Source organism: Mauremys mutica, chromosome 1 (genome assembly GCF_020497125.1).
Source record: "Mauremys mutica isolate MM-2020 ecotype Southern chromosome 1, ASM2049712v1, whole genome shotgun sequence".
Taxonomy (NCBI): domain Eukaryota; kingdom Metazoa; phylum Chordata; order Testudines; family Geoemydidae; genus Mauremys; species Mauremys mutica.
In genome coordinates, this window is record NC_059072.1 from 144885801 (window position 1) to 144913139 (window position 27339).

General features: G+C 44.9%; 1 protein-coding gene across 1 annotated transcript in view; it reads left to right on the forward strand.

Moving 5' to 3' along the window:
• The first annotated feature begins 6252 nt into the window (after window positions 1-6252).
• LOC123378672 (ovostatin-like) overlaps window positions 6253-27339 on the forward strand; it is a 55691-nt gene continuing 34604 nt past the window's right edge. The window contains exons 1-15 of the mRNA XM_045032752.1: window positions 6253-6340; window positions 6990-7173; window positions 7546-7702; window positions 8680-8732; window positions 9695-9715; window positions 12110-12278; window positions 13852-13936; window positions 16379-16490; window positions 17703-17817; window positions 18195-18304; window positions 22127-22285; window positions 22958-23185; window positions 23560-23617; window positions 24347-24495; window positions 26226-26375. Coding sequence (XP_044888687.1) covers window positions 6276-6340; window positions 6990-7173; window positions 7546-7702; window positions 8680-8732; window positions 9695-9715; window positions 12110-12278; window positions 13852-13936; window positions 16379-16490; window positions 17703-17817; window positions 18195-18304; window positions 22127-22285; window positions 22958-23185; window positions 23560-23617; window positions 24347-24495; window positions 26226-26375 — 1815 coding nt within the window. The 5' untranslated portion in view covers window positions 6253-6275. The remainder of the gene's footprint in view (window positions 6341-6989; window positions 7174-7545; window positions 7703-8679; window positions 8733-9694; window positions 9716-12109; window positions 12279-13851; window positions 13937-16378; window positions 16491-17702; window positions 17818-18194; window positions 18305-22126; window positions 22286-22957; window positions 23186-23559; window positions 23618-24346; window positions 24496-26225; window positions 26376-27339) is intronic.

Here is a 27339-nt window from a genome sequence, read left to right on the forward strand (position 1 = left end):
CCCTCTGGGGCACTTGGCATTGGCCAGTGTCGGTTGATAGGATACTGGGCTGGATGGACCTTTGGTTTGACCCAGTATGGCTGTTCTTATGTGCTAACCGAAATGAACCCAAAGTTATGGAGACAGATATGAGTCAAGGAAGCCAGCAAAGTATCAGAAACCTGGAAAAAATCCTGACTGGATGGGCTCAGGCTTTTGGTCACAAGCTGAGGTGATTCAAAAGTTTTGGATTTTTTTAAGCAGAATTTTTTTATTTTTTATTTAAGTCAAACATCAGGTAAGGTAGCAAAGTATCCCAATTCTTCCCATCTGGCTCACCCCTTTCCTTATCATGTTCTTCAGTATCTTATTAAAGTGTTCGACAAGGGCGGCCATCTGTGGATGATAGAATGACATTCATAGGGCCCGTATGTGGAGCATCGCACACAAGTCCTTCATCAATTTTGACATGAAGGGGGTTCTTTGATCCGTTAAGATCTCTTTTGGTATCCCTACCCTAGAGAAAATTTTAATTAATTCCTTTGCTATTTTCTTGGATGTTGTGTTACTTAGGGGTATGGCTTCTGGGTATCGGGTGGTGTAGTCCCGAACAATGAGCACTCACTGATGGCCTCGGGCTGACTTTTCCAGTGGGCCTATCAGGTCCATGGCTATCCTCTCAAATAGGACTTCAATAATTGGCAGAGGTACTAGCGGGGCCCTTAAGGGCAGTCATGGGCCATGTAATTGACATTCTGGGCAGGGGGCACGATATTGTCAGACCTCCATATAAACTCCTGGCCAAAAGAACCTTCACAGGATTCAGTTGAGGGTTTAATCTATCCCTAGATGTCCTCCAAACAAATGGCTATGAGCTAGGTCCAACACTGCTCTCTGGTGTTATCACGGCACCAGGAGCTGCTCTACTTCTTGCTCTTGCCTTTGGAGTACTCTATGTAACAGGTCCTTTCTTATCACAAAGTATGGCCCTGGGCCTTTGTGTTTCCCCTCCACTGGAATCCCATTCAGCTCAACTACCTCCCTTCTAATATTGTCATACAGTGGATCATTGGCTTGGTCTTGCCCAACATTTCTAAATGAGGGCCCAATATGCTCAAAATCAAGGGGTCCTGTTTCTGTTTCCCCTCCAGGATTGGCCTCAGCAAAACTGGGTCCAGCTTCTGGCTCATCAACAACCTGAGTTGCCCCCCTGCCAGCTGGAAGAGATAGACTCCCTACAAGCGCAACCTTTTGGTTCCTAGCCAAGGTCCTTTTCCAAACTTTTTGTCTGCCCTCCTTTATCACTTAGTTTTATGGGCCTTCCCAGCTGCAGAGAACACGTCCTGTGCAAATTCAGAGAAAAATGGGAGAGGGCTACCTATTGGGGCCACAGTATCACTCTTGGAGTCACTACCCTCCTCAGATTCCTCCAGTGGAAGTAGATTCCTGAACCCTGGGAAGTCTCATCCTATGAGGATCGGATATGGGAATTTAGGGACCACCCATTCCGTCACCCTTGTGGTACTCCCCTGAACTTCAATTTGTACAGGGATGGTTGGATAGTAGTTGACAGAGCCATGTACACATGTGTGTTTGGTCCTGTCCCACTAGTTTCCCTGAGATCAGCGTGACAACATTCCCGGAATCCACCAATGGAATGGTCTTTATGCCATTCATCTTAACTGGCCATGTGTACCTATGTGGGGGTCATCACAACCCCCACAAGGTTGATTAAGCCATATGGGCCTTCATGATCACCCAGATTGATTGCATGGGCAGTTAGGATATCCTCAGTGTTAGGCTATTGGGCTGTGATATGCCCTAGTTCTCCGCAAGCATAACACCTATATCCCACTCAGAATATCCCCCTATTCTTTGGGCTATTGGGTCTTACCCCACGACCCTCTCTCCCCAATCCCCTAAATACCTTTGCAGACTCTGGCCACTCTTCAGCATTCTTTCTCTCTAACAAAGTTCTGCCTGACCCTTTGGGAGTCTGGTCCTTCAGGGCAGGGACTGATCTCTTGATTCAGCACATTTCTTCCCCAGTAGTCTAAGAAAGTTCCTTGGCCATTAATTGTCTCTCTATGAGGGCAACTAAATCGTCATAAGAGGAGGGGTCATTCTGGCTAACTCATCCTCGTAGGTCTGGTGGTAATCCTCTCATGAACCTGCCCAGCACTATGATTTTTATAATCTTCTCTGTGCTGTCGATCTCGGGGTGCAGCCACTTCTGCGTTAGATGGATCAGATCAAATAGTTGTGACCTCGGCACTTTGCTGTCCTGGTACCTCCACTCATGGAACCTCTGGGCCCTTATAGCTATCGTCACTCCGGATCTCGCCAGGATCTCTTCCTTTAACTGCGGTAATCTGTGGCTGCTTCTGATGCCATATCATAGTAAGCCTTCTGGGCTTCCCCACACAGGAAAGGGGAAAGGATGGTGGCCCACTGGTCTCAGGGCCAGGCCTCATGTAGGGCCGTTCTCTCAAAGGTGAGAAGGTATGCCTCCATATCATCTTCCACCGTCATCTTTTGCAGGTAACTGCTGGCCCTTAGGGGTCGTGTCTCATTAAGACCATGTGTCAGAGCGGTCATGGCCTTCAGCTGGCTCATGACCTCCTGCAGGGTGGCTTGATCCTGGACTGCCTTGCTTAGTAGCAGCTGATTCGTCATACCGACTTCTGTTAGATGGTCAGCTGGACCCTGGTAGCCTCTTGTTGTTATGCTGTGGCCTGCACCAGTGCCATCACTATGTCGTCCATTTTGGGGCGGAGGGTGATTTACCTTGCCCTGGGATGGTTCTCAGTGCCAATGCAATCTCACTTCTTACACCACATGTGGCAAGGCACCCCTTTCTGCCTTGCTGGACTTAGCACTCCCTCCTCTGGCAGGGACAGGGCCCCACTGTGGAGTGTGTCTGTCTTCCCTCGTCAGGATTTGTTTGTCAGAGCCTTCCCGGTAGGCCTCGGGGCAGGCCTGAAGAGTGCTCCTCTGCCAAACAAAGAGAAACAAGTCTACAATGCACCAAAACAAAAGGGGAATGCCTTTCCTTGGCCCCCTCACTGGGACAGGTGTTGTCCTGTCGCTGGCCCCAGGGTGTCAAGAATTATGTGGACAAGCTGGAGAAAGTCCAGAGAAGAGCAACAAAAATTATTAAGTATCAGAGGGGTAGCCGTGTTAGTCTGGATCTGTAAAAGCAGCAAAGAATCCTGTGGCACCTTATAGACTAACAGATGTTTTGGAGCATGAGCTTTCATGGGTGAATACCCACTTCATCGGATGCATGACCTTATTAAAGGTCTAGAAAACACGACCTATGAGTGAAGATTGAAAAAAAATGGTTTGTTTAGTTTGGAAAAGAGAACACTGAGGGGGGACATGAGAACAGTTCTCAAGTACAGAAAAGGTTGTTACAAGGAGGGGGGAGACATTTTTTTCTCCTTAACCTCTGAGGACAGGACAAGAAGCAGTAGGCTTAAATTGCAAGAAGGGAGGTTTAAATTGAACATTAGGAAAAACTTCCTAACTCTCAGGGTGGTTAAGCACTGGAATAAATTGCCCAGGCAGGTTGTACAATCTCCATCATTGGTGATTTTTAAGAGCAGGTTAGACAAACACCAGTCAGGGGATGGTCTAGATAATACTTAGTCCTGCCATGAGTGCAGAGGACTGAACTAGATAACCTCTCAAGGTCCTTTCCAGTCCTATGATTCTGTGATTATGGGAATGTCTTCACTGCAGAGTTAGCCCGAGCTCTGAGTTTGCTGTTGCACCCCCTACCCCATCTGCACACAAAACCCTCTCACCCTAGTTTACTGTTGCTTTAAATCCAGGCTATCTGACCTATCTGGGGCTATAGGCTAATATTACTCAGGCTGGTAACCTACCTATGCTGTAGTGAGGACACAGGTTAAACCAATCCAGTGCTGATAGTCCTCCAATGCCTTCCTATAATTCCCTCTGTGTGCCCAGAAAGGACAGACAAGTTCTCCCACAATTCACTGGAAAACAATCATAGAGTGGCAAAGAGTCCAGTGGCACCGTATAGACTAACAGACGTATTGAAGCATGAGCTTTTGTGGGTGAATACCCACTTCATAGAGTGGTTCAGCTCACTGCAGTGCAAAGAACCCTGGGATGTGCCCCTGGGAGTCCTAGTAATGCAGGTGCGTGCGTGAAGCACCACTGAGCACACAGTAATGCTGTAGGGCTTTGCAGTGTGACCACTCACACCTGGGTTAATGCTGCACTGAAGACACACCCTAAGAGGGTTACATGAAGGTTAACAAAGAGTGAACACTCAAACATCAATAACCAACACAAAACTGTCAAGAAAACAGAGGAATCAGAAACAATACAGCATTACATGATGGAACAGGGAGATATAAGGTGCTCAGACTGTGGACTGAATCTTCCTGTTACTCTGCTGCCAGGAATGTTGAAATTCTGTGTCTGCTGCAAACTGACTCCACAAAGTAATTCTGAGCCTCTGGGTCAGTAAAAACTCCACGCTTCCTGCCATTCCCTTTCCAGAGTTTGACAGGGAAAAGAACTGAAAGTCAGCTGCTGCCTCTTGGCCTTGCACTACGTAACAGCAAAAACTCCCAACTGGGGTAATTTCCACAAATATTTCCATAAATATTTTCAGTGAAATGGGGTGTGCTTTTATGCAACAATGAGGCCATTCAACTTCAAAAAAGACTTTGCACTAAAAACACAAAAGTGTGTATTTTTGTAATTTTTTTAATGTGAAAATAACTCTTTTTCCAAAAAATGTGTGTAAAGTGAAATTTTGAGGATGAGCTGCTTGATCTGTTTCTGAAACAGAACAATCCTGCATTGGCTGCAGGAAGGCAGACAGCTCTTCCGCAGCTTTATTTATTGGCACTAGAGCTGGTCAGGAATAAAACCATGCCAATGTGGCTCCAAGTGGATGATGTTTAATCCCATTGTTGTGATAACTCTGAAGCACAGGAATCACAAACATCAAACAACTATTTTCCAGTGTTGCCTCTTGTTTTTGTGTAGTGAGGTGGGGAGAGTTGGGCTTTGTGTCCTCTTTCAAAACAAAAAGAGGGGATTCCAGTTAAAGAGCAGGGACCCTATTTTCCTTTTGCAGGATCTGAGTAACTTCTATTGAAATTTCTTGTATCCTGACGAGGGAAAAACTGAGATCCAGGAGTGCTAACAAATACTTAGGGACTTGGTGGAAGCACATTGTTTGAGTAATGGATAAAGCCTTGAAGAATAGATTGCAGCAGACATTCAGCATTAGCTACAACAGGGAGACTAGGTGTGAGTGACCTAGATCTGTTTCTAGCTCTAGTTTCCTTATTCTTCAGTCTCATCATAGAATCATAGAATCTCAGGGTTGGAAGGGACCTCAGGAGGTCATTTAGTCCAACCCCCTGCTCAAAGCAGGACCAAACCCAACTAAATCATCCCAGCCAGGGCTTTGTCAAGCCTGACCTTAAAAACCTCCAAGGAAGGAGATTCCACCACCTCCCTAGGTAACCCATTCCAGTTCTTCACCACCCTACTAGTGAAAAGTTTTTCCTAATGTCCAACCTAAACCTCCCCCTCTGCAACTTGAGACCATCACTCCTTGTTCTGTCATCTTCTACCATTGAGAACAGTCTAGATCCATCCTCTTTGGAACCCCCTTTCAGGTAGTTGAAATCATCATCATATTCAAAAGTCAAGATGGTGGTGAAGCGAGGGAGATGTGCTCTACTCTGTTCACTTTCTACTCCAGGAATGTGCACACAAATTTCAACAAGGATCAAGCATCAAAATATGCATGTAAAGTTAATCCACAGCAAACAGCTTGTAAACCTGGTAGGTGAATTCCTCCAGAATCAAGGAGGGGAAACCCCGAGCCTTAAACTAGTTTAACAGGCTTGTTCTGCGTTGGGTCATTTCCTGCTTCCCTGTGCCAAGCATCAGTGTTAGAAGCAAGCCAAGTCACTGCGACATTTTGCATGGATGATTAGAAAATTGCAACAAGTGATGCAATTTGGAGGACAGGGAGCTGGAGTGGATTGTGATAGGTTCTGGGGAGGGTCTTGGAAAAAGTGGGATGGACTAGGATCCACCCCCCCACCCCCCTTGCTGGGCTTATAAAGCCATCAGCAACTCAGGTGAGAGAAACGGAGTCAGGGAGGAGTTGAGGAACAGGCTCTTTCATTGTGCAACTCTGAGCAAAGAATGTCCAAGGGCTATTAAAATCTCAGACAACGTGCTGTCCCTTGGGTGATTATATCTCTGCATTTCCCTTGTCTCTGTGGACAAAGATGCTGCTGAAGTTTTTTCTGAGTGCCCTTGTCAGTCACCTAACAGCTGCATATGCTCCTGAACTGTAAGAAATACCATGTTCTTTACTAATGATATGTGTTTGCTGTGAATCATTAATTTATTGAAGGGTTTGGTGGCACAGTTAGAAAATATTGCTGTTGCTGCTGCCACCTTTTATATCTGGAGACCTAGGCTGAATTCTAACTTAGATGGGATGATTTAGTTGGGGATTGGTCCTGCTTTGAGCAGGGGGGTGGACTAGATGACCTCCTGAGGTCTTCCAACCCTAATCTTCTATGATTCTATGAAATGGGTTGATTGCTTCTCATTTGAGCACAAAACAGACTTTTTACACCTTGCTAAACTACCACAAAATGTAACATGTCTGAACTTATATGCATAGGAAAGGGAACAGAAATAGCAAGGTGTGGTGTGATAGGTATGGGCTTCCAGGATTCATAACATGTGGGGGCTGCAGAGCAGGATTGAGGGGCATCAGCAGAGCCGTGTGAGAAGCTCAGGAATAGCAAAGCGGCTGCGAGGGATTGCTGGCAATTAGCAGAGCTGTCTGGGGTCCTACGTTAGATCTGAACCTATAATGAAAAAAGTCCTTTACTTCTCAATAACCATTGTCTGACCTCGCCCAAACAGGTTGTTCCTTCCTATCTGCCCCCTTGTCTCTTGAATGAAATTGTGTTATTTGATTTCCATAGACAGTACATCCTGATGGTGCCATCAGTGCTGCAGAGCAGCTCTCCAGATCAGGCCTGCCTGCAGCTCCACAACCTCAATGAATCGGTGTCTGTGAGTGTCGTCCTGGAGTACAGTGGTTCCAACACCACTATTTTTGAGCAGCCTGTGAGAGGAAATTACTTCTTCCAGTGCATCACATTCATGGTACAGACTTTAATTTACATTTCAATAAAGAAAGAAAAAAAAAAAGTAATAATGGAAAATGTGTATGATCAAACAAGTGACCTTACAGAATTAGTGATGGGAAAGGAAAGGGTAAAGTAGAGGAGGGAGACTAAGGGAGAAATAAGAGCTGGAAGGAATGAGAAATGGAGCGGGGGTGGAGGCAGAGGAGAGCTGCACTGTGAAAGAAGAGAGGGATATGGGAAGACAGAAGCAGTACAAATCTGTGAAAGACAGAGCTGGCAGTGGGGTGTGGGGTGCCTCTGTAGTACACTTTATGCTGCAGGTAGACAGCTCCTGGAGAGAATGGTCTAAGCTGAACATTCTCCCCCTTATATTTTGCATCCCTCCCAGGTTCCTCGTACCACCTTTTCCCCCTTGGCTTTCATCACTTTCTCTGCCAAAGGCACCACAGTCAGGCTGGCAGAGAGGAGGACGGTGGCGATTCAGAATGTGGACAGCGTTGTTTTTGTCCAGACAGACAAACCCATCTACAAGCCGGGACAGACAGGTGAATGTGGATTCTGCTTTACTTAATGTCATTTCCCCTGGGAACCAATATTCTGAGCTCGAGTGAGAGAGAGAACTGCTCTGCAAAATTCAAGTCAGAGCAGACAATGTTGTGGGTTTGGGCTGACTACTGAGCACCTTAAAGTAAAATCATTGCTAATGTCTGCAGTGGAGCTGAGGAAGCCACCCTTAGACACAAGAGAGCGGTGACTGTCAAAATCCCAACTCACTCCCCAGTCTTTATTCACTCTCTTTCCACAGTCACTCCCTTTGTCCCCTGCTCTCACTGCTGCTGCCTCGTTATGGCTCCCAGGCACTCGTAGTCATTAATAGATGCTTAGAGCACTGCCCAATGGCTTTCTAGCTATAGTTCCACATCTGTGGCCATGGCTGGGCTTTCCAGCTTCAAGGACATGGCGAGTACCCAATAGGAGAGACCATGAAGGAAGATCCTCACACAGAATTACCTGCTGTGCAGACACTGGGGAATCATTTCTGAATCAGGCAAACTGCTCTAATCAGAGATGGCTGCTTCTTAATAACACTTGCACTTTTATGTGCTCAAATCTCTGCACAGAGATTAACTAGATTAATGCTGACATACCCCTACGGGAGAGGTGGGCACATTTTATAGTGGAGAAATGGAGATAAAAAAGGGGATTTGCCTAAAGCCACACAGGGAGTCAGTAACTGAACTCGGGCTATCTGACTACGAACCCACTCCCTTTAATTCAGTGGGCTGGAAAAACTTCTGGAGAAAAGCATTCTCTACTGTTAGGCCAGCTCAAGGAATTCAGTCCCACGGAAGGTTATACCATGGAAAGCCCTCTTCACTGTAGGCACAGATCCTAGCTGTGATTTACCTGTTCCTTTTTCAAGAGGGGAGTGCTGGAAAACCAGCTGAAGTGGGGGTATGGACCAAACTGGAGCTCAGAGATAGAGGAGAGCTATGTTGATCTCTCGCCCATGTCTTTTCAGTGCTGTTTCGAGTTGTCGCTCTCGATACCCATTTTAGGCCTGCTCAGGAAATGGTGAGTGTGGCCAGAGACCAGAATTATCCAGGAGCTCTACCTGGATGGTAAATTGGTGGGTGTCACCCCATCTGCCCTAGTCCAACCTTTAAATACGCACTTATTGGACAGAATTGGAGCTGAATTTCTGCAGAAACCGAAGGAGAAATTCATTTGAATGGAACCTTAACACTGCACGTACAAAGTCCTGCCCTTACATGCAGCAGCCACACATAGCAGCACTAGCATGTAGATGGCTGTGCACCTGGCAGAAGAGCCCTCCTGCTACTGCTGGGCAAGGGGCTTCAAGGAGAGTCTGTGCCTTGCAATGCCAGGTGATCTTTACTGCTCCAACAAGCCATTTCACTTGGCCCACTCCTACTGTCCCCATTTAGCATGTGCTGCCCATGGCAACAGGCTCACTAGCCATCTGCAAGGTGAGAGAATCTAGGCACTGCCACCAACAGACTATCTGTCTTGGGGATACGATACTTACTGCAACACATGGAGGGGTCCTGGCTGGCTTCTTGACTGGGAAGAATAGGCTTCCTCCACCTTATTCTCGTCCTTTACCTGTGCAGGAGAGAACAGGATTTTGCCCTGTTGAAAGGTGCTAGATAATCTGAGAGTGTGGATGGATGAGACAGAGGAGGCCTGATTCTGATTTTAGGAACGGCATTTTAACAGTAACTGTACTGCTCCTGGTTTGCCACCAGTACCAGTGAGATGCAGAATCTGTTCCAGGGTGTCTTATGCCCTCATCTCCTCTTCTTTTTGTATGTTATCTTCAGCATTTAGGGCCAAACCTTGTGGTTCTTACTCAGATAAAATTCCTACTGAACTTATTAAAGTGAAAATCTTGCTTGAATACTCACTATAGATTTGGGCCCATAACATTTAAAATTGTTATTCATTCAATGCTGAAGCAACTATTATTGTTTCCTCAAACACTTACAATCTCTTTCTCTGGTCTCTTTTTTCAGTATCCCTTGATCACCATTCAGGTAAGAGACTTGCTTTTTAAAATGTGTCACCTATAAACCTGAAATCTTGAGTGTGTGAGAGAGAGATACTTAACTGGCCATATTCTGCTCTCAGATCCACTGGTACAAATGCACAGTATTTCTATGGAATCCAGTGGAGCAAGTCGAGCTGTACAAGTACAGTTTAGCCCAATAATAGTTAAAACTGTCCTGTTCATATGGTATTTCTATTTCCCCTTCTTCCTATCAAGAGTTCCAATTGCTTTGGTTTATAGTTTGCATAACTTGCCTCTGCTGAAAAGCAAGGAACAACTGTAGATAATGGATGCAATTACTAGATGCTTTGGAACATGCAGTGTTTTAGAAATTATATGGCATGTTGTGCTTTTGTTAATAAGTGAGAAAGTTTCAGTTCCCTTCCAAGCATGCATGCCTGCACGATTTCACTTGTACTGTGAAGTCCAGCCATTAATTGTTGCATACAGTGAAATTTAAACATTACAGAGTTTGACATTGTTCACTAACAAGCACAAGGCCATTGCTAAAGAGTCTCTTTTAACCAATGTAGAATGAGAGAGAACAAAAGGCTATGGGAGACCAAATAAGCATGTGGGAAGTGGGGTTGTAGAGTGCCCTCCTGATCTTGTCTCTTCTCTCCTTCCAGTTGGGGAAAACTGGGACAATGGAGAGGCAGGATGTGGGGAAGGGTTTGTGTGTGGGATGAGATAGGGAAGAAAGATTCCCCTTCTTCACCCTCTCCCACCCCTTCTTCATACCAGCATGGAAAGCTGGAACCTTCTGCAGTATCGGGCAGGGTGGGAGAATGTAGGGTTTATATATTGGTGAAACGAGATAGCAATACTTCCCTAATTCACAGGGATGTCTTGGTTAACATGGTGCAAGCAAACAATATGCATTTCAATACAACCTAATGAAAGTGTATACATCTAGGAACAAAGACTGTAGGCCATACATACACAATGGGGGATTCTATCCTGGTAAGCAGTGATTCTGAAAAAAGATTTAGGACTTGTGGTGTATAATCAACTGAACATGACCTCTCCATGCAATGTTATGCCCCGAAGAGCTAATGAGATCCTAGGATGTATAAACAGGGGAATCTTGAGTAGGAGTAGAGAGGTTATTTTACCTCTGTATTTGGCATTGGTAAGACCATTTCTGGAATACTGTGTCCAGTTCTGGTGCTCACAACTCAAGGAGGATGTTGATAAATTGGGGAAGGTTCAGAGAAGAGCCACAAGAATGACTAAAGGCTATCCTTTAGTCATTCTTGTGGCTCTTCTCTGAACCTTCCCCAATTTATCAACATCCTCCTTGAGTTGTGAGCACCAGAACTGGACACAGTATTCCAGAAATGGTCTTACCAATGCCAAATACAGAGGTAAAATAACCTCAGAGAGCTCAATCTATTTAGCTTCACAAAGAGAAGGATAAGGGATGACTTCATTACAGTCTATAAGTATCTACATGGGAAATAGATATTTAATAATGGGCCCTTCAATCTAGGCATAACATGATCTAGGAGGTGGAAGTTGAAGCTAGACAAATTCAGACTAGAAATAAGGTGTAAATTTATAATGATGAGTGTAATTAATTATTGGAACAATTTACGAAGTCTCGTGGTGACAATTGTTAAATCAAGATTGGATGTTTGTCTAAAAAAATCTCTAGGAATTATTTTGGGGGAAATTTATGGCCTGTGTTACTCAGAAGTCAGGCTAGATGATCACAGTGGTCCTTTCTGGCCTTGAAATCTATAAATCTATGAAACAGGGGGAAGTGTGAGGAAAGTCAGGCTAAATTCAACATGCACCAAATTTGTAAGGTGGAAAGAGCTAGAAGACTTAGGGCTGGTCTACACTACCACTTAAGTCGATGTAACTTATATCACTCAGTGGTGTGAAAAAAGACCCCCCGTCCCCCCCACCGAGCAACATAGGTTATATTGACCTAAGCGCTGTCCACACCGGTGCTGTGTAAGCAGGAGATGCTCTCCCACTGACATAGCTTGTGCCTTTTGCAGAAGTGGAGTAATTATGCTGCCAGGAGAGCACTCTCCTGTTGACATAGTATCTTCACCAGGCATGCTACTGCAGTGCATCTGCAGCACTGCAGCTGTGCTGATGTAGCATTGTAGTGTAGACTTGCCCTCTGATATTTACTATAGACAGCATTGATTAGTGTCACATATAGGTATGACAACAACTTACTTTGTGTCTTTGATTCCTGTTGCATGTGCTAATAGCAAAACATTAAATTCTGTGTCAGCAGGAGACAGGCTACCCATTCTGGGAAATGTCAGCTAGATGGAGGCTCATTAACGCACCAGGCTTCCTTTAAGAAAAATAAACTAGTTGTGTCTGTGCCTATCTTCCTGCTCCCTCTGTCCCCTAGGATCCTCAGGGCAATCGGATCTTCCAGTGGCTGAATGTGACATCTCAGATGGCCATCGTCCAGCTCACGTTCCAGTTAATCAAAGAGCCAATGCTGGGCAACTACCAAATCAACGTGGAAAAGAAATCGGGATCTAGCACTCGTCACTCATTCTCTGTGGAGGAATATGGTAACACCTGCTGTTGCTATTATTTGCACTAGGAAAAAATACTTGGAGTAGGGCCCAATCTGTCAGTTAGACCCAACTTGCAACCCCCCACCCCCCCAAAAAAGTGTGCATTGCTATCTGTGGGTCTCCTGACCCACTGTGACTGGACCAAGCCTCTACCCTGTCCTCAGTAGAGTCTAGAGACCTCAGCTGGTGTCCAGACTCACCTCATCTTTGGAGTTTGGGTCTGCAAGTAACTCAAGAACAAGAGAAATTTGTTCATGAGTTACTTGCAGACCCAAACTTCAGACTAAACTTCATCCTGAAGCATGGCCCTTCCTCGGGTTTGTTTCTAGGACTGCAGCTGTCTTAGTTCATTCTGGCCCAGCGGGACATTCTCAACCAAATTAGAGCCACCTGAAATTATCCTGGATTTTCAGACAAGGTTTGAGTGCCTGAGCCTGGGATGACTCATCAGAACAGGCCCACACTCCCTTCTGCACAAGATCTTAGTCTGTGGTCCAGTAACACCGCAAATTCCAGGGTGTTCTGTTATGACTTCTGGTTCAGCCCACTCCAAAGACAAAGTCTGTTTGCTGAATTCAGAATCCAGAAATCCATCTAGATCCAGGGTTTGCATTTTGAACAACCCCAAGTCTCAGTTATTAGGAGCTAAGGGGATGTCTCTCACAAGAAAGACATTTTAACAGCAATGCACCATACTCAACCTGCCAAAGGTACTGAACCCAGTTTGCCAGCTCTTTGGACCAAGACTGCAGCCCTGCATAAGTCCCTCTTTTGGGCTGTTCATACTGCAATCAGGAACTGTGACTACAGCCTGTGTAGACATCCCTAAGCTAGCTTTGAGCTAGCTAGCAGTAGGGGCTGCAGCTGCTAGAGTATGGACCCAGGGTCTTGGGTGGGTGTGGTTAACCCAGGCAACTCCCCTGCTACCTCTGCACTGCTGAGGCTTCACTGCTATTGCTACTCAGGCTTGCTTTGATCTACATGCACTGCAGAGTATGCTTTATGTCTCTAGGTACCTTTCAGCCATTGAACTCCACTTGTCTTCTGTTTTCCCCCCTTTTTGCCCCTTTTTCTTCCCAGAGACATTCTGACACTAGTTGCCTTTAATAAATGTGCCATTTGAGAACTAGAGAGAAGAAACATAGTAAAAAGCCAAAGAACAGAAGTTAAACATCTCATCTAGGTGCAGGCTGTGAAAAACTCCTCCTAGGCAGGTTATGAAACTTGAGTTACAAACATTAAAGGTTGGCACTAAGAACTAACCTTTATCCTAGCAGCATTCACTAGCTTTCTCAGCACATAGTGAGGAGTCTAAACACTGCTTGTTTTATGGCTTATCCTTAAGTAACACCTCAGAGCAAATCCATTACTTGTATGTCAGGTTTACCGATAGCTAGTGGAGCATTTTCACCATGATCCCCAAGTGTTAGATCATTTTCTTGGTCCCTTTCACCAACTCAATTCAGAGCACTCTAATTCCCACTTGCAGTGTGTTAGTAGTAACTAAACAACTTTGAGGGTCCATTTCTCACCTAGGAGCTAATGTGCCTTTTCCCCTCCACACTAGTGCTACCAAAGTTTGAAGTTACCGTCAATGCACCAAAAAGCGTCTCAGTCCTGAATCCTGATTTGACAGTGAAAGTTTGTGGTGTGTAAGTATCTGATACAGTGTTGCGGAGAGGCTGGGGGCAGGGTGAGACCTTCCCAGAGAGACAGACAAGAGGGTAGACTTATCAGCAGAGCGTGAGGAGGACAAAGCAATCAGGCCATCAGAAGAGGCTGATCAATATTGATTTTAGGGATAGCAGCCTACACTTATTTGTGTTCCTCTGGCTTGTGGGTGGATGGGAATCTTATTGTTTGCACAGGTGTATGGTGGGTTGTATACAACATTATCTGCTTCCTTACCGGCCCCTTGGGATGGGCTCACCCTTCCCCAGTGGTTATTTTAGGAGTAGGCTCTATAAGCCAGCCAGTAGCATGGAGTTAAAGCCCAGCAACGGATTCAGCATCCAAGCAGGCTATGGGTCCCTGAGCTGACGCTGTCCAGAGAAGCTGAGAACAGTTGGGCTCAGTCCTTTAAAGGGGCTGAGTAACTCTTACACAAGGAGATTATTACATCAAATCTAAAGGTGAAATCCTGGCCCAACTGTCATCAAGGGGAGTTGATTTGCCTTCCTCTGCCTCAGAGGGTCAGCTTCATCCCAGGGCATCAGTGGACTCACCCCAGAGAGAAATTGGGCCCCAAATGTTGGTAGCAGTGATTTTTTAAATATGAAGTTTAAAAAGTAGGGGTAGGCTTAAGATTGCATTTAAACTTCCCCAAAGCTCAGGGAGTTGCTCAGATCCTGGGTTTGGCTCAAACCTGGGTCTATTGCAAAACTGATGCAACTGTCAAAGTATTCCAGAGCGGATGGCCCAAAGGCCTGGACAACAGTATACCCACTTTCTGTACCTTTAGGGAAATAGATTATTGCACAGGAAGCTTTAGAGTTCATCTGCGGGAAATTGAACTGCACTGCAGAAGAGAATCAAGTGTCTGTGAAACAACGTTTACTAATGTGGGGGATGCTAAACTAGTTTAGGGGGGATCCACGGGGCAGAGGTCTGGATCAGCATGGCCAGAGAGAGGTCCTGGACCCCCAGTCCATGTCCCCCACACTCTGCAACATGCTGCTGAGTCTGCAAGTCAAATGACAAATAGCTCTTTGACAGCCAACCACCTTCCTTTCCTGCTCCTGTTGTGTTCCTGGCTATGTAGAGCCTGGCAAAATACCTCAGCCTGAACTTTTTCCCAGTAAAACATGCCAATTCAAAGACACCAAAACATTTTGTGTATTCATGTCAGTTTAAATTCATTCAAAGATATGAAAAAATTCAAACATTTTGTTTTGACATTTTGGAAATGAAACATTTCTATTTTTGATTAAAAACAATGTTTTGTTTAGAAATTTCCTTTTTAAAATATTTTCTTAGTAAATTCTTGAAATTGAAACAATTTTTGTTGACTTTTTAATTGCCTGAAAATTTTAAAATTTTCATTGTCCATTCTACCACTACAGATTTTTTTCCCCCTGATTTTTTGGAATGGCTAGCAAACCGAAAAATCCCTTATTCACTCAGCTCTGCTCACATGAATGTGGCAACAGGCTAGTGCAGCAGCTCCAACATCTCTGCTCTGCTGGTGCAGCACTCACCTCAGCCTCAGGTGGCATCAAGTTGAAGCATCAAGTGAGTGAGGTCCTGAGCAAGGGCAGGAGCTGCTGGTGGACAGCAGAGAAAAGAGGGGAGTTGGCAATAAACAACAGCGAAAGCAAAGAAACTGTTAAATACATTGCAAAGGAAAAAAGGCAAGATGAAAAGGAGAAATGAGACAGAAAACAAGCAGAACAAAGGATTGAAGATAGCAGATGTATGGAGACATGGAGGGGAAGGGCTGCATCATAGAAAGGTTGGGAATCACTGCTCTAAGAGCAATGCTGAGGCCCCTTCATGGGGCACAGATTTCCCTGTTTAAGGAAATGACAGGATGTTTTATTAGGACAAATGAGTATGGGGCAATGGAGATGCTAAGGAATAAACTCAGCTGCAATTAGGGGCGGTTATAGCAATTTCGCTGCCCCATGCATGGCGGCATGCCGCGGGGGGCGCTCTGGCAACCGCCGGTCCCGCAGCTCCAGTGGACCTCCCGCAGGCATGCCTGCGGAGGGTCCACTAGTCCCGCGGCTCCCGTGGAGCATCCGCAGGCACACCTGTGGGAGGTCCACCGGAGCTGCCTGCCACCCGACCGGCGGAGCGCCCCCCGCGGCATGCCACCCCAAGCACGCGCTTGGCATGCTGAGGCCTGGAGCCGGCCCTGGCTGCAATGTCCTCAGACACTGAAAGGTGTACAGATGTTGGCATGAAAATTCACACCATTGCTGCTCACAGGTAATTAACCTTTCTGCAATATTCAGAAATCTAGCCAGAAAGCACACAAAATTACTCTCATCTCTGGGTTCCCAGGCGTGGTGTGGGTCCTGGGTCTGTATCTGCACGTTAGCTCAGGTCAGTCTCTTGAGCCCCTAATTCACTGTTGTTTTCTTCTCCACTAGGTACACCTATGGCCAGCCTGTCGAGGGGAGAGTCCAGCTCAGTGTGTGCAGGGATTTCAGTTTGTATGGAAACTGCAAGAGAGATCCACTTTGTCAGTCTGTTACCAAAGATGTATGATACATAATAGCTATTTAGAAAAGATTCCTTTCCTTTCTGCCTCTCCTCTTTTTCTCTCCTTTCACCCCTTCATTCCTCCCTTCTAATGCAGGGAGTACAGGACTGAGACTCAGGAGACCTGGATTCTCATCCTGGCTCTGCCACTGGCCTGCTGGGTAACCTTAAGCAAGTCACTTCACCACTCTGTGCCTCAGTTTCCCTATCAGTAAGGTGGGGATAATGATACTGGTCTCCTTTGTAAGGTGCTTTGAGATCTATGGGGAAAAAGTGCTAGAGAAGAGCTTTATATTATTATTATCTTTGCCTCCTCTCCCCAATCCTCTCTTGATCTTTGAACATAAATTGTATTTTAACTAGTTTTGATTCTTCTCCCCCTATATTGTGAGTGGGGTGTGAACCCTTTGGGTGGGTGGATAGCTTTGGGATAGAATCACAGAGCATTTCCCTAATATATCTGGGGCTGATGGGGTCCTTGGCTACATGGAACTCACTGGCTAAAGATCTATCTAATCTAAAGTGCCAGTGTCTATAGGGCTCCAGGCACCATAGGAACTAGCCACAATCTAGTTAAGGTACTTCCAGAATCAGAGAGGAAATATCCTTCATTGAAATAATATTGGGGATGGCTGTGTGCACCAGTTAAACACATTAGAATCTGTCTCATGGGGAGAAGGGATGTTGACCAAGACACCGGGTTCTCTCCAGCTCTTGGAAAAGTACCAGAAGATTCCTTCTCTTCAGGAAGAGTGAGAACTGCTCCCAACCTCTCCTTCAAAAGACAGGTCCTTTAAAACAGCATGGTCTGCCATCCTGCATTGCTGTCCTGCAGTTTTAGCACTCAGTGCCTTCCTCAATACAGAGTAGAATGGCAGGGAGCTTGTTTAAAGTCTAGAGGGCAGACTCTAACAGTGCAGTGTTTCCAGACATTGGGCATAGCCCCAGAGAGTCAGCAATGGATAGGAGCCCAAGTCTTAGTGAGGAATCTGTACCCAGGTTCCGCTGACCCAGAGACAAGAGACCTACCAGCTAAGCCAGGCACAAGTATATCATAATGGTCTTTTGTATGAATATTCTACTGTTATCTTTGCTCAAGGGAGTAAGCCAATACCCTCTTTGCCCCCTTTGGCAAGAAGATCCCCAGTTCTCCTGACCTTGCACAGAACTTGGCTCTTTACCTGCTCACTGACTGTTTCCTTCCCTTCTCAGATGGGGAAGGATGGCTGCATCTCCCAGGTCTTCAGCTCCAAGATCTTTGAGCTTAATCGCTCTGGGTACCAGATGAACCTTGATGTGAAAGCAATCGTGACAGAGAAAGGAACAGGTAACACCTTCCAATCAGTCAGAGACTGGGGTACAGTGATGGAAAACTGTGTTGGAGAGAGAGACTGCTCTGTGGGTCAAAGCTTTGGCTGCCCAGCACAAGGGTCAATTCCCAGTAAGGTGACCAGATGTCCCAATTTTATAGTGACAGTCCCGATTTTGGGGTCTTTTTCTTATATAGGCTCCTATCACCCGCTCACCCCCATCCCGATTTGCTGTCTGGTCACCCTAATTCCCAGAGAAGATCCATTTTATGAACACAGAGACAAACTATTTCCAAGGAAAACACTTAGTTGGTTAATTTGTCTCTACTTATTTAAACAATGTTAAATTCAAGACTAATTAATGTCTCATCTTCATCCTGGGCCTGTCTTACAGGTGTGCAGCTTACAGGCTCTGCCTACATTTCCATAACCCAGGTGCTGGGCAGTGTGCGGTTTGAGAACATGGATCAATCCTACAAAAGGGGAATTCCTTACTTTGGACAGGTAGGCCAACAGCAAGGGATCCTCTAGGACAAACTACTGTATCCGGGGTGATAGAAGGGGTCTGCGAGGGAGGGGAGCTGTGTATTGGGGTCCAGCAATGTGACCAAAAGTCTTTCACCAAAGGAGGTTTTCTTCCCCAAAGCTTCATTCTTTCTACTTAGACTGCACAGTTTAGAACAAAATAATTATTTATCCATCCTTGGCTACAACTCAGTTCTTCAGCTATTCGATAGGGACCTCTGACTACCAATGAGTTTACTGCCTTTGTTCTGAGGTCTTGTCTATAATGAGGGGAAATGTTTTGTGTTTAAAAAAAACGTTAACTAACATGATTTTAACTGTATGTTAAATGTGATTTAAGTTTTTCCCCCCACCCCACAGGTTTGGCTATGACCAGTTAACTGAAGCTAATAAAAGCTGTTCTTTTAATGTTGGGAAAACAACAGTTTTTGTTTTAATTCACCAAAAAATGCAATTTTTTGACCCAAAAAAGTTCACTTAGCAATTTTTTTATCTCAAAATTTTTCATTTTGTTATGGTGGGGAAAATGCCCCATTTAAAAAATTCTATTTTCTTCAACTAGAAGAAGGAAGGGGGGAATTAAAGTAAGATAAAGTTGGAAAGAATTATTTTCTCTTTTTAATTCTTTTCACTGGCAAAAGTTCAGTGTATGTTGACAGAGCAGTGTATGCCTGAGCTTGAGCCTGGCTCAAGTCAAATCCCTCTTGTGTCCACACCAACTGTGCAAACCTAGGGCTCTGACCATGGTCACAGGAACCTGAGGGCTGGAGGGTCTGAGCCCATGTTAAGCTGGGACCTAAGGTCTGAGCCCTATTGCTTTCCTGTGGGCATGCAGCCCCCACTTGAGTCAGATTCCGGAAGTCCTCATTGTTAAGAAGCAGCAGGGTGGGACCACAGTGCCAGTGCTCCTGTGTGGCCCTCAAATTAGCTGGGGCCCCTTCAGCCCGTATGGTAATCCGCCACTGGCCAGGCCACGGCCTCCCATGGTGGCAGCTCTGGCTACCTCCTCGCTGTGGGGAAGTTGTGGGGCTGGCTCACACTTGCCACCCTGCCAGTGCACACAGCCTGGACACCCCTGCCCACTCTGCATGTGCAAGGGCAGTCAGGCAGTGTACGTTGTCAGGGAGGCATGTGGGAACCAGCCCCAAAACTCCCTTGCAGCCTCCCATATATCCCTTATCCCTGCTTCTTGGAGTGCGTCTGGGGCAGGGGGCAGGGATCCCTAGGGGGTGCTGGAGCACACTGCACCCAAAGCCCTGGGGATACATTTCACCACAACATAGCCGGCAGCAGCGAGGCCGGGGGGGGGTGTTTTTTCCTCTGAAATCTACATTTTATGTCAAACTTTTAAGCAAACAGACACAAATAAATAAACAACCAAACAAAAACACCTTCATTGGAATTCCAATTTCAAAAATTAAGAACTGCCGTTTCATCTTAATAGTTTGACAGCCCTGGAGCCTGATGCCCTAATTATCCTCAGAACAGGTGCACATGGGCATTGTCCTGCCACTGTGACTCAGGCTAGAGGTGGAGATCCCCATTCTCAGATTAGATGGTAGTACAGTATGAAGCAGTAGTTCTCAGACTTTTGTACTGGTGAGCCCTTCCATATAGCAAGCCCCTGAGTGCGACACCCCCCTCCCCTTTATAAATTAAAAACACTTTTTTATATATTTAACACCATTATAAATTCTGAATGCAAAGTGCGGTTTGGGGTGGAGGCTAACAGCTCGCGACCCCCTCATGTAATAACCTTGTGACCCCCCCACCCAGTTTGCGACCCTCTGATATAAAGCCTTCTCAAACTGTGCAGTTATTCTACTGAGACAGGTTTCAGAGTAGCAGCTGTGTTAGTCTGTATCTGCAAAAAGAACAGGAGTACTTGTGGCACTTTAGAGACTAACAAATTTAGTTGAGCATAAGGTAAAAAAGGCTCGCTCAATCAATCAATTTGATACAGCCCAACTTCATTGGATGCATCCGAAAGCTTATGCTCAAATAAATTTGTTAGTCTCTAAGGTGCCACAAGTCCTCCTGTTCTTTCTACTGAGACAGTTACCAAAGGAGCAGTTTATGTATTCATGTGCTCCTTGTGGGCACCTGAATTCCTAGTATCAACATAGTTAGGAAACTGGGTGGGCAGTCGAGTTTTCCCACAATGTACCCCATTGCTAGGGCTACAGTGTTGACATTGGGGGTGGGGAACTAGGCACTTTGCAATATGCTTACTTTCACACAGGTCTGTGAATTGCAGTTTGGACACCAGAGCCCTAGGTTTGAGCACCAGTCAACAAATTCTTAAACTAGGGTTAAAATGAAGTGTAGATGCTCAAGCCCAGGATTCCCTGAAATAGGTCAGCTGAGTTAAGCCCTACTAACCCTAGGTTTACATTGTTGTGTAAAAATACCTTCAGGGAGAGAGTGTGTGAAAGTATTACTTTTAAAAGTGAAAGTGTTACTTTCTCTGCAGGTGTTGCCTTTCACTTTTAGAAGTTCAGGTACTACTCCCTCTTGCTTTTTAGCACTCCCCCTCCCCCATTTGCACACTTTTTCCAATGGAAAAATAGGGAAAGGGAAAAAAGAGAGGGAACTCCACCCCACCCTCCAGCCAAGTGAAAGCAACTAACCAGACAAAATGAAACAAAAGAAAAACACCCCCAAAGCAAACACCAATCCCATTCCTAAAACAAACTGAAAGAAGGCAGGCATTTTAAAAAAATCATTTTAAAAGTATGGGAAAGTAGCAAAATTACAGGCATATCTTTAACTGATTCATTTTCTAATTTTTGAAAAATGAAAGTTTCATCAAATTAATTTTTGTGTAAATAAATAAATAAATAAAGTTTGGCAAAATCCAATTTTTCAGTGCAAACCCTTTTTGTTAAAAAGTTTTGACCATCTCTACTGCTAATACATTTTAAAACACAACTGTCTTTGTCCACAGTAAGGAAAAAAAATGAGTTTATCATCAGTTGATGTTTTCTAACGCAACGCGTTTTCCCAGTAAAGGCAAAAGTCTGATTGGGTCTGTGGTCCCCAGCTCTGCTTCATTACTTTACTCTCCAGGGATCCTGAACAGGGAGTTAGCTTGTTACCTGCTAGTAATTTAGGTTGGATCCCAGCACCCTGGCAATAGAGTATAATGAAATGACATTTTTTTCCCATACCATCTAGTTCTGAGTTTCCTGGCTCCCATCGAATGGCATTACATCCTGAAAAAGAGCCACACTATTATTATTCTTGAATACATACACGCATGCACACAGACTCAAAACACAGTTCAATTACTAGGCTTCTCGAGTCTAGCTAATGGAATAAGGGGTTATGTAACTCTACATTTCCCAAACAGCTCACAGTCTAAAATATGAATAGCAAGGATGTGGGATTAGAACCAGGGCACATCGTGGCTGGAAGCTGGAGTGGGTTCAAAAACCAGAGATGAAAGAAGAAGGTGTCTAGCAAGTGGGAAGGAGTCCTTGAGCCGCAAAGAAGGTAGATGAGAAGTGTGTGCCCTTACACTAGGAATGAGTAGTGGGGAGTGAGCAGGCAGGGGATGAGGGGGGGAACTGTGTGTAGTGTAAGTGAAGCAGTGCACCTGAGGAAGTTCCACACATGCTAAAATGGCTGCCATGATGTTGTGACAGCCATTTTAACTCTTGGATATTTGTTTTTGGTGGTAGGGCTGTATTAGATGGAAAACAAACACAGGCAAAACATACATGTCCATACTCAAATGGATTAGGAACTTAACATTGGTCTTCTACCTCTCTGAGAACCTCACATTCCCTTTTCCTTTAGGTCAAACTGGTAAATGAGGATGACTCACCCATTGCAAATGAAGTTGTCCAGCTGCTCCTCAATGACAAGAATGTGGGCAACTACACCACGGATGGGAATGGCACCATTCAGTTTTCAATTGAGACTTCTGAAATGTTCAATCCTCAGTTTACCCTGAGGGTGAGTACCTGAAGAGCTAATGGGGAAAGGTTGTATTCCTGTGAGAGGTACTGTGTTGGGGAGAGGGAGGGCTGCTCTTCACCCATTGCCTAGAACCCATGTCCAAAGAGGATGGGATGAGGATTGTATTCTGGTGATGAACTGTGTTTTCTCTGGCTCCTTTCATGCCCCAGTGATCACAAAGCACCTTATAAAGTAGTGAGCTAAATATCTCAGTTATTGCAATGATTATAAAAGTAAATACAGCAGCTTTTGTGTGCTCTACAATATCTCAAGCATTAGCTGACTTTGGTAGGAGAGGACATGCTGGCCAGGAGCAGTGAGGCAAACTGTAGGGATTTGAAGAAAAAAGGGAATTGATTGATTTAGCCTTTTTAACCATTTTTTCTGCCCTTTTTCTTTGTATCTTTCTACAAAGTGATTGTGACTTTCACAGATTGGTTTTTCTTCTGCTCCTTTTGGCACTTTTCTGCTTTTTCTGTCACCTCTCTCCAGGTTGCTAGAGATAGTCTGCTGTCACTTACACTACCTGGGCAGTTAGGTTTAGATAAAATGCTTTATCAATGGCTTGTGAATTTCAGTCTCTTATTTGTGGCAGTGACTTCCTGTTTCCACTGCCTCCCCAGTGAAACATCATTTTGTTCTTTTCTCCCTTTCCCCTTTTCTTGTCAGGCGATATATAAAACCAACGACAACTGCAATGCAGTTGGTTGGTTGATACCTTACTATCCTGAGGCCTATTACTCTGTCCAGCGCTTCTACTCCCGGACTAATAGCTTTGTGAAGATCAAGTTGGAGCCAGAGGAGTTTAGCTGTGGCCAGCAGAGGTCAATCACAGTGCACTATGTCCTGAACAAATACGATTACAGGAAGATCACCAGTGTGAAATTCTACTATGTGGTAAGTGTCAGGTGGCTTCTGTGAGTCCCTAAAAGAACTCGGTCTGGGATCTGCCCAGCAAAGCCCCAAGCACCAATATCTTAAGTGATTGATCTACTGGGTTATACATAGCAGAGAGGCTTTCTAAGCTAAACTCTTCCTTGATTCACATTGCTGCACAACCTTGCAAACAGGACTACAAAAGCAGGGATAGGAATGGGGTGGTTTGGCAGGATTGTGTCTGTGTGTGGAAAATCTAACCTATCTCCCCCTGGACATGCTATACCTGACTTCATATTGAGCCAAACAGTTAAAACAATCCTAACTGTATGCTTCCCATTATCAGACTGGGTTGTTTCCCACCTCCCATCTCATGTGTGTCTTTCTGTGGACAGGTGATGGCGAAGGGCAAGATTGTCCTCAGTGGCAAACAGCATGTCAGCACCAGTGGTGGTAAGTATAGTTTTTGATGCAAAGATAATGAGAATTAGGGGATGAGGCAGAGCTTCTGGGATCTGTGCAGCAGGTAGGACTAGCATAGCACCTCTCCCCACACGTGTGTGGTGGAGTCAGGCTAATAATTATCACCTAGAAGACCCCTGTTGAATTAAGGATGGCTGCCCGACTCATCAAACTCTCCACAGAGACAGTGGGGGGAAGCAGCCTATGTCACCCCTGGGGAAGTAATGGCCTATGGAGATCCTCCCAGAAGAAAACTGGAGCAATTGGATTTCCTGAGGAGATGCAGAGTGTGGCTAAGAGATAAGGAAATAGCACATATCTTAGAATCATAGATTATTAGGGTTGGAAGGGACCTCAGGAGATCATCTAGTCCAACCCCCTGCTCAAAGCAGGACCAATCCCCAAATCCCTAAATGACCCCCTTAAAGGTTGAACTCACAACCCTGGGTTTAACAGGCCAATGCTCAAACCATGTCAGTCATTGGAGCTGAAGTCTGATCTGGAATCTGACTGGATTTTGGATACGCCTTCAAACCCTAATTTTAACTTCGATGGCATCTGGTTCTGAATCCAAACCCACGACCACATCAGTCCATCTCCACAGTATTTCCTCTCTATACCATCTCAGTCCTCTTCCCATTTTACACATATCCCAGCTAGGATGGCAGCTTCTCGAACAGTTTCTCTGTGATTCTCTTTTGACTTGTCCCTTTCTCTCAGCATCTCTAAAAGGCACTTTCTCCATCCCACTCACTGTCAGTGAGAAGCTGGCTCCTGCTGCCCGGATGCTGGTCTACACCGTGCACCCTGCCAGAGAGCTAGTAGCCGACAGTGCCAGATTCCAGATTGAGAAGTGCTTCAAGAACAAGGTGAGTGAATATAAGATGTTTCTATGGCTGTATAGCTTTTCTCCTATGGGAGACCTTTATTCCCCCCCCCCCATCTCTGCTCCAGTCTTACCTTCTCATTCCCTGTGCTGTTTCTGATCTTCTCTTACTGTGCCATTCATCTCCTTTTCCACTCAGTCTCATGCCTTTGCTATACTGCCCCACCCTGCTTACCCCTGGCTCTCATTTCCTGCCCCCCAAGTGCCCATTCTCTCTTAAAATCCACTTCTTCCAGGAATCCTTCCTAAACTGATCTGCACCTCTCTGTCCTCAACTCTTACCCCATGTCCTGTTTATCCAATAGTCAATTCGTCAAGGTAGGGAACATGTGTTACTCTGTTGGCCAAATCCCATGGTACTCAGTATATTTTAATGCCATGATATATTTCTATGTAGTTATAGCTGGGTGAATATTTTTCAGCAAATAGTAAATTTGCCAAAAATGTATTTTTCAGAGCACTGACATTATTTGTGAACTCAGGTTGAATATGGTGAATAGTTTTGACTAAAAACAAAAATTTCAGAAGCATCAAAATGGTACATATGTTTTTAATTGGTTTCATTCGGAAATGTTTTGAGTTTGACATTTAAAACATTTCATTTGACTCCCTCAGGTTGTTTTTGGTTTTTTGTTTCAGTGAGGAAAAAAACAAAAAACAAATCTGCTGTTGAAAACTATTTTTTTTATTGTTCCGTTCAGCCACCAAACCAAAAAATCAGTGATTTCCCTCAGCTCTGCGTACTGCTGAGAGTGTAAGAGTAGAATCACACTGACTGTTCCATGAACACACAAATAGGTTTGGAGCTAAAAGTTCACATTTTCAAATGCTCCTAAATCACTTAGGAGCCATTGAAACTTTATTCATGATCTAAATATTTACGTCATCTGGGAATTTATTGGGGAGTAATGTTTTAAAATGGCTGTGATAATTCTAATTATAGATCAGTTTGGATGTTGGATGTTTCACAGCTCTTCTGATTTCTTTTTTTCAGGATTTCAGTTTAAAGGAAAGGCAGTGTAGTGCAGTAATATTTGCACATTAGGGCCAAATTCTGTTCTATCTTACACTGACTCTGATGTGAGTTACACTTAATTCATCCCAGTGTAACTGAGAGAACAATTTGGCTAATAAGATTTTGTTTGCAATTCTAATTATAGTGTGATTTTAATACCAGAAATTTCCTGCTGGATGACATTACCCAAAGTCCATAAACTGAAGCTGGGTATGTCTATTAGAGGGAAAAAAATAAAGAAGTGGTTTGTTTGCAGCAGACACAAGCTGTTTATTGCAGATACATAAATAAATCTCATGGGAAGAGAATATAGCACAGTAAGTGCTTACATTAGGGGAGGCAAAGGTGTGTTTACTTTATTCCTCTAGCTGGCTTTCCAGGGCTCTTGAAGGGGCAGTGGTCTTGGCCTGAAGACATTAAAAAAAAAGAAAGTGGCAAGAGGTACAAGTTGGGATACACTGGATGGCAGGCCCTGTGTGGATTGCCAGATATGGAGAGAAGAACAGGGCCTTCATGGTCACATCTGGCCCTAGGACAGGGACTCCTAGGAGATTCTGTCGTCTTCATCCTGCAGGAAGAAGAATGAGGTTGTGGCGATGGGTAGAGGCCCATCCATCTTGCCACAGGACTTATACTCACTCACAGCAGTCCCTTAAGGGGCAGGATTTAACTCATCTGACATCTCTGCTCAATTCCAGGTCCGGCTGCAGTTCTCCAAGAAGCAGGGGCTCCCAGCCTCTAATGTCAGCCTCCACCTTGAAGCGTCAGCCAACTCCCACTGCGCTCTGCGGGCTGTGGATGAGAGCGTCCTGCTCCTGAGGCCTGAGCGAGAGCTGTCTGCTGAGACTGTAAGCCCTCAAGTCCTCTACCCAGCACTGTCCAGGATAATGTGCTGCTTTCTTTCAAATTCATTTGGCTCCTATCTCTCCTCACTCTTCTCCCATCCCCTGCAGATCTGCTGCCTTCCTCCCCATGCCTGGTCTTTCCCAGTTCTGTGGTTTGATTCCTTACTTCTCTCCCCTATAAAAACACTCCATGAGAGGCAAAAGACCCCATCATTACCTAATGGGCAGAGCCTCTTGCTCCCACCCTCCTCCACTGGCCACTCTGGGAAACGTATTAAAGAATATGTAGGTAAGTTATAGGTATTGAAGGAACTAACTGAAGAAATCTTAGAACCATTAGCAATTATCTTTGAGAACTCACAGAGGACAGGGAAGGACCCAGAGGACTGGAGAAGGGCAAATATAGTACTTATCTTTAAAAAGGGGAACAGAGGATCTGGGAAATTATACTTTGATACTTGGAAAGTTGCTGGAAGAAATTATTAAACAATTGGTTTGTAAACATCCAGAGGATAACAGGTTTATAAGGAATAGCCAGCATGGATTTGCTAAGAAAAAAGCAGCCAGATCAACCTAATTTACTACTTTGACAAGGTTCATGGCCTATTGGATAGGGGGGAAGCAGTAGATGTGATATAGTTTACCTTTACCAAAGCTTTTGACAAGTCCTACATGACATTCTCATAAGCAAACTAGGAAAATGTGATCTAAGGTTGGGGCACAACTGGTTGAAAGTAATCTAAAGGAGTAGTTATGAATGATTTGCTGTCAAACTGGGAGGGGGTATGCAGAGGGGTCCCACAGAGGTTATCCCGGAGTCAAGTATTATTCAATATTTTCATTAATGACTTGGATAATGGAGTGTCTAAATCTTATAAAATTTGCAGATGACACCAAACTGAGAGAGGTTGCAAGCATTTTGGAGGACAGGATTAGAATTCAAAACAATATTGACAAATTAAATAAG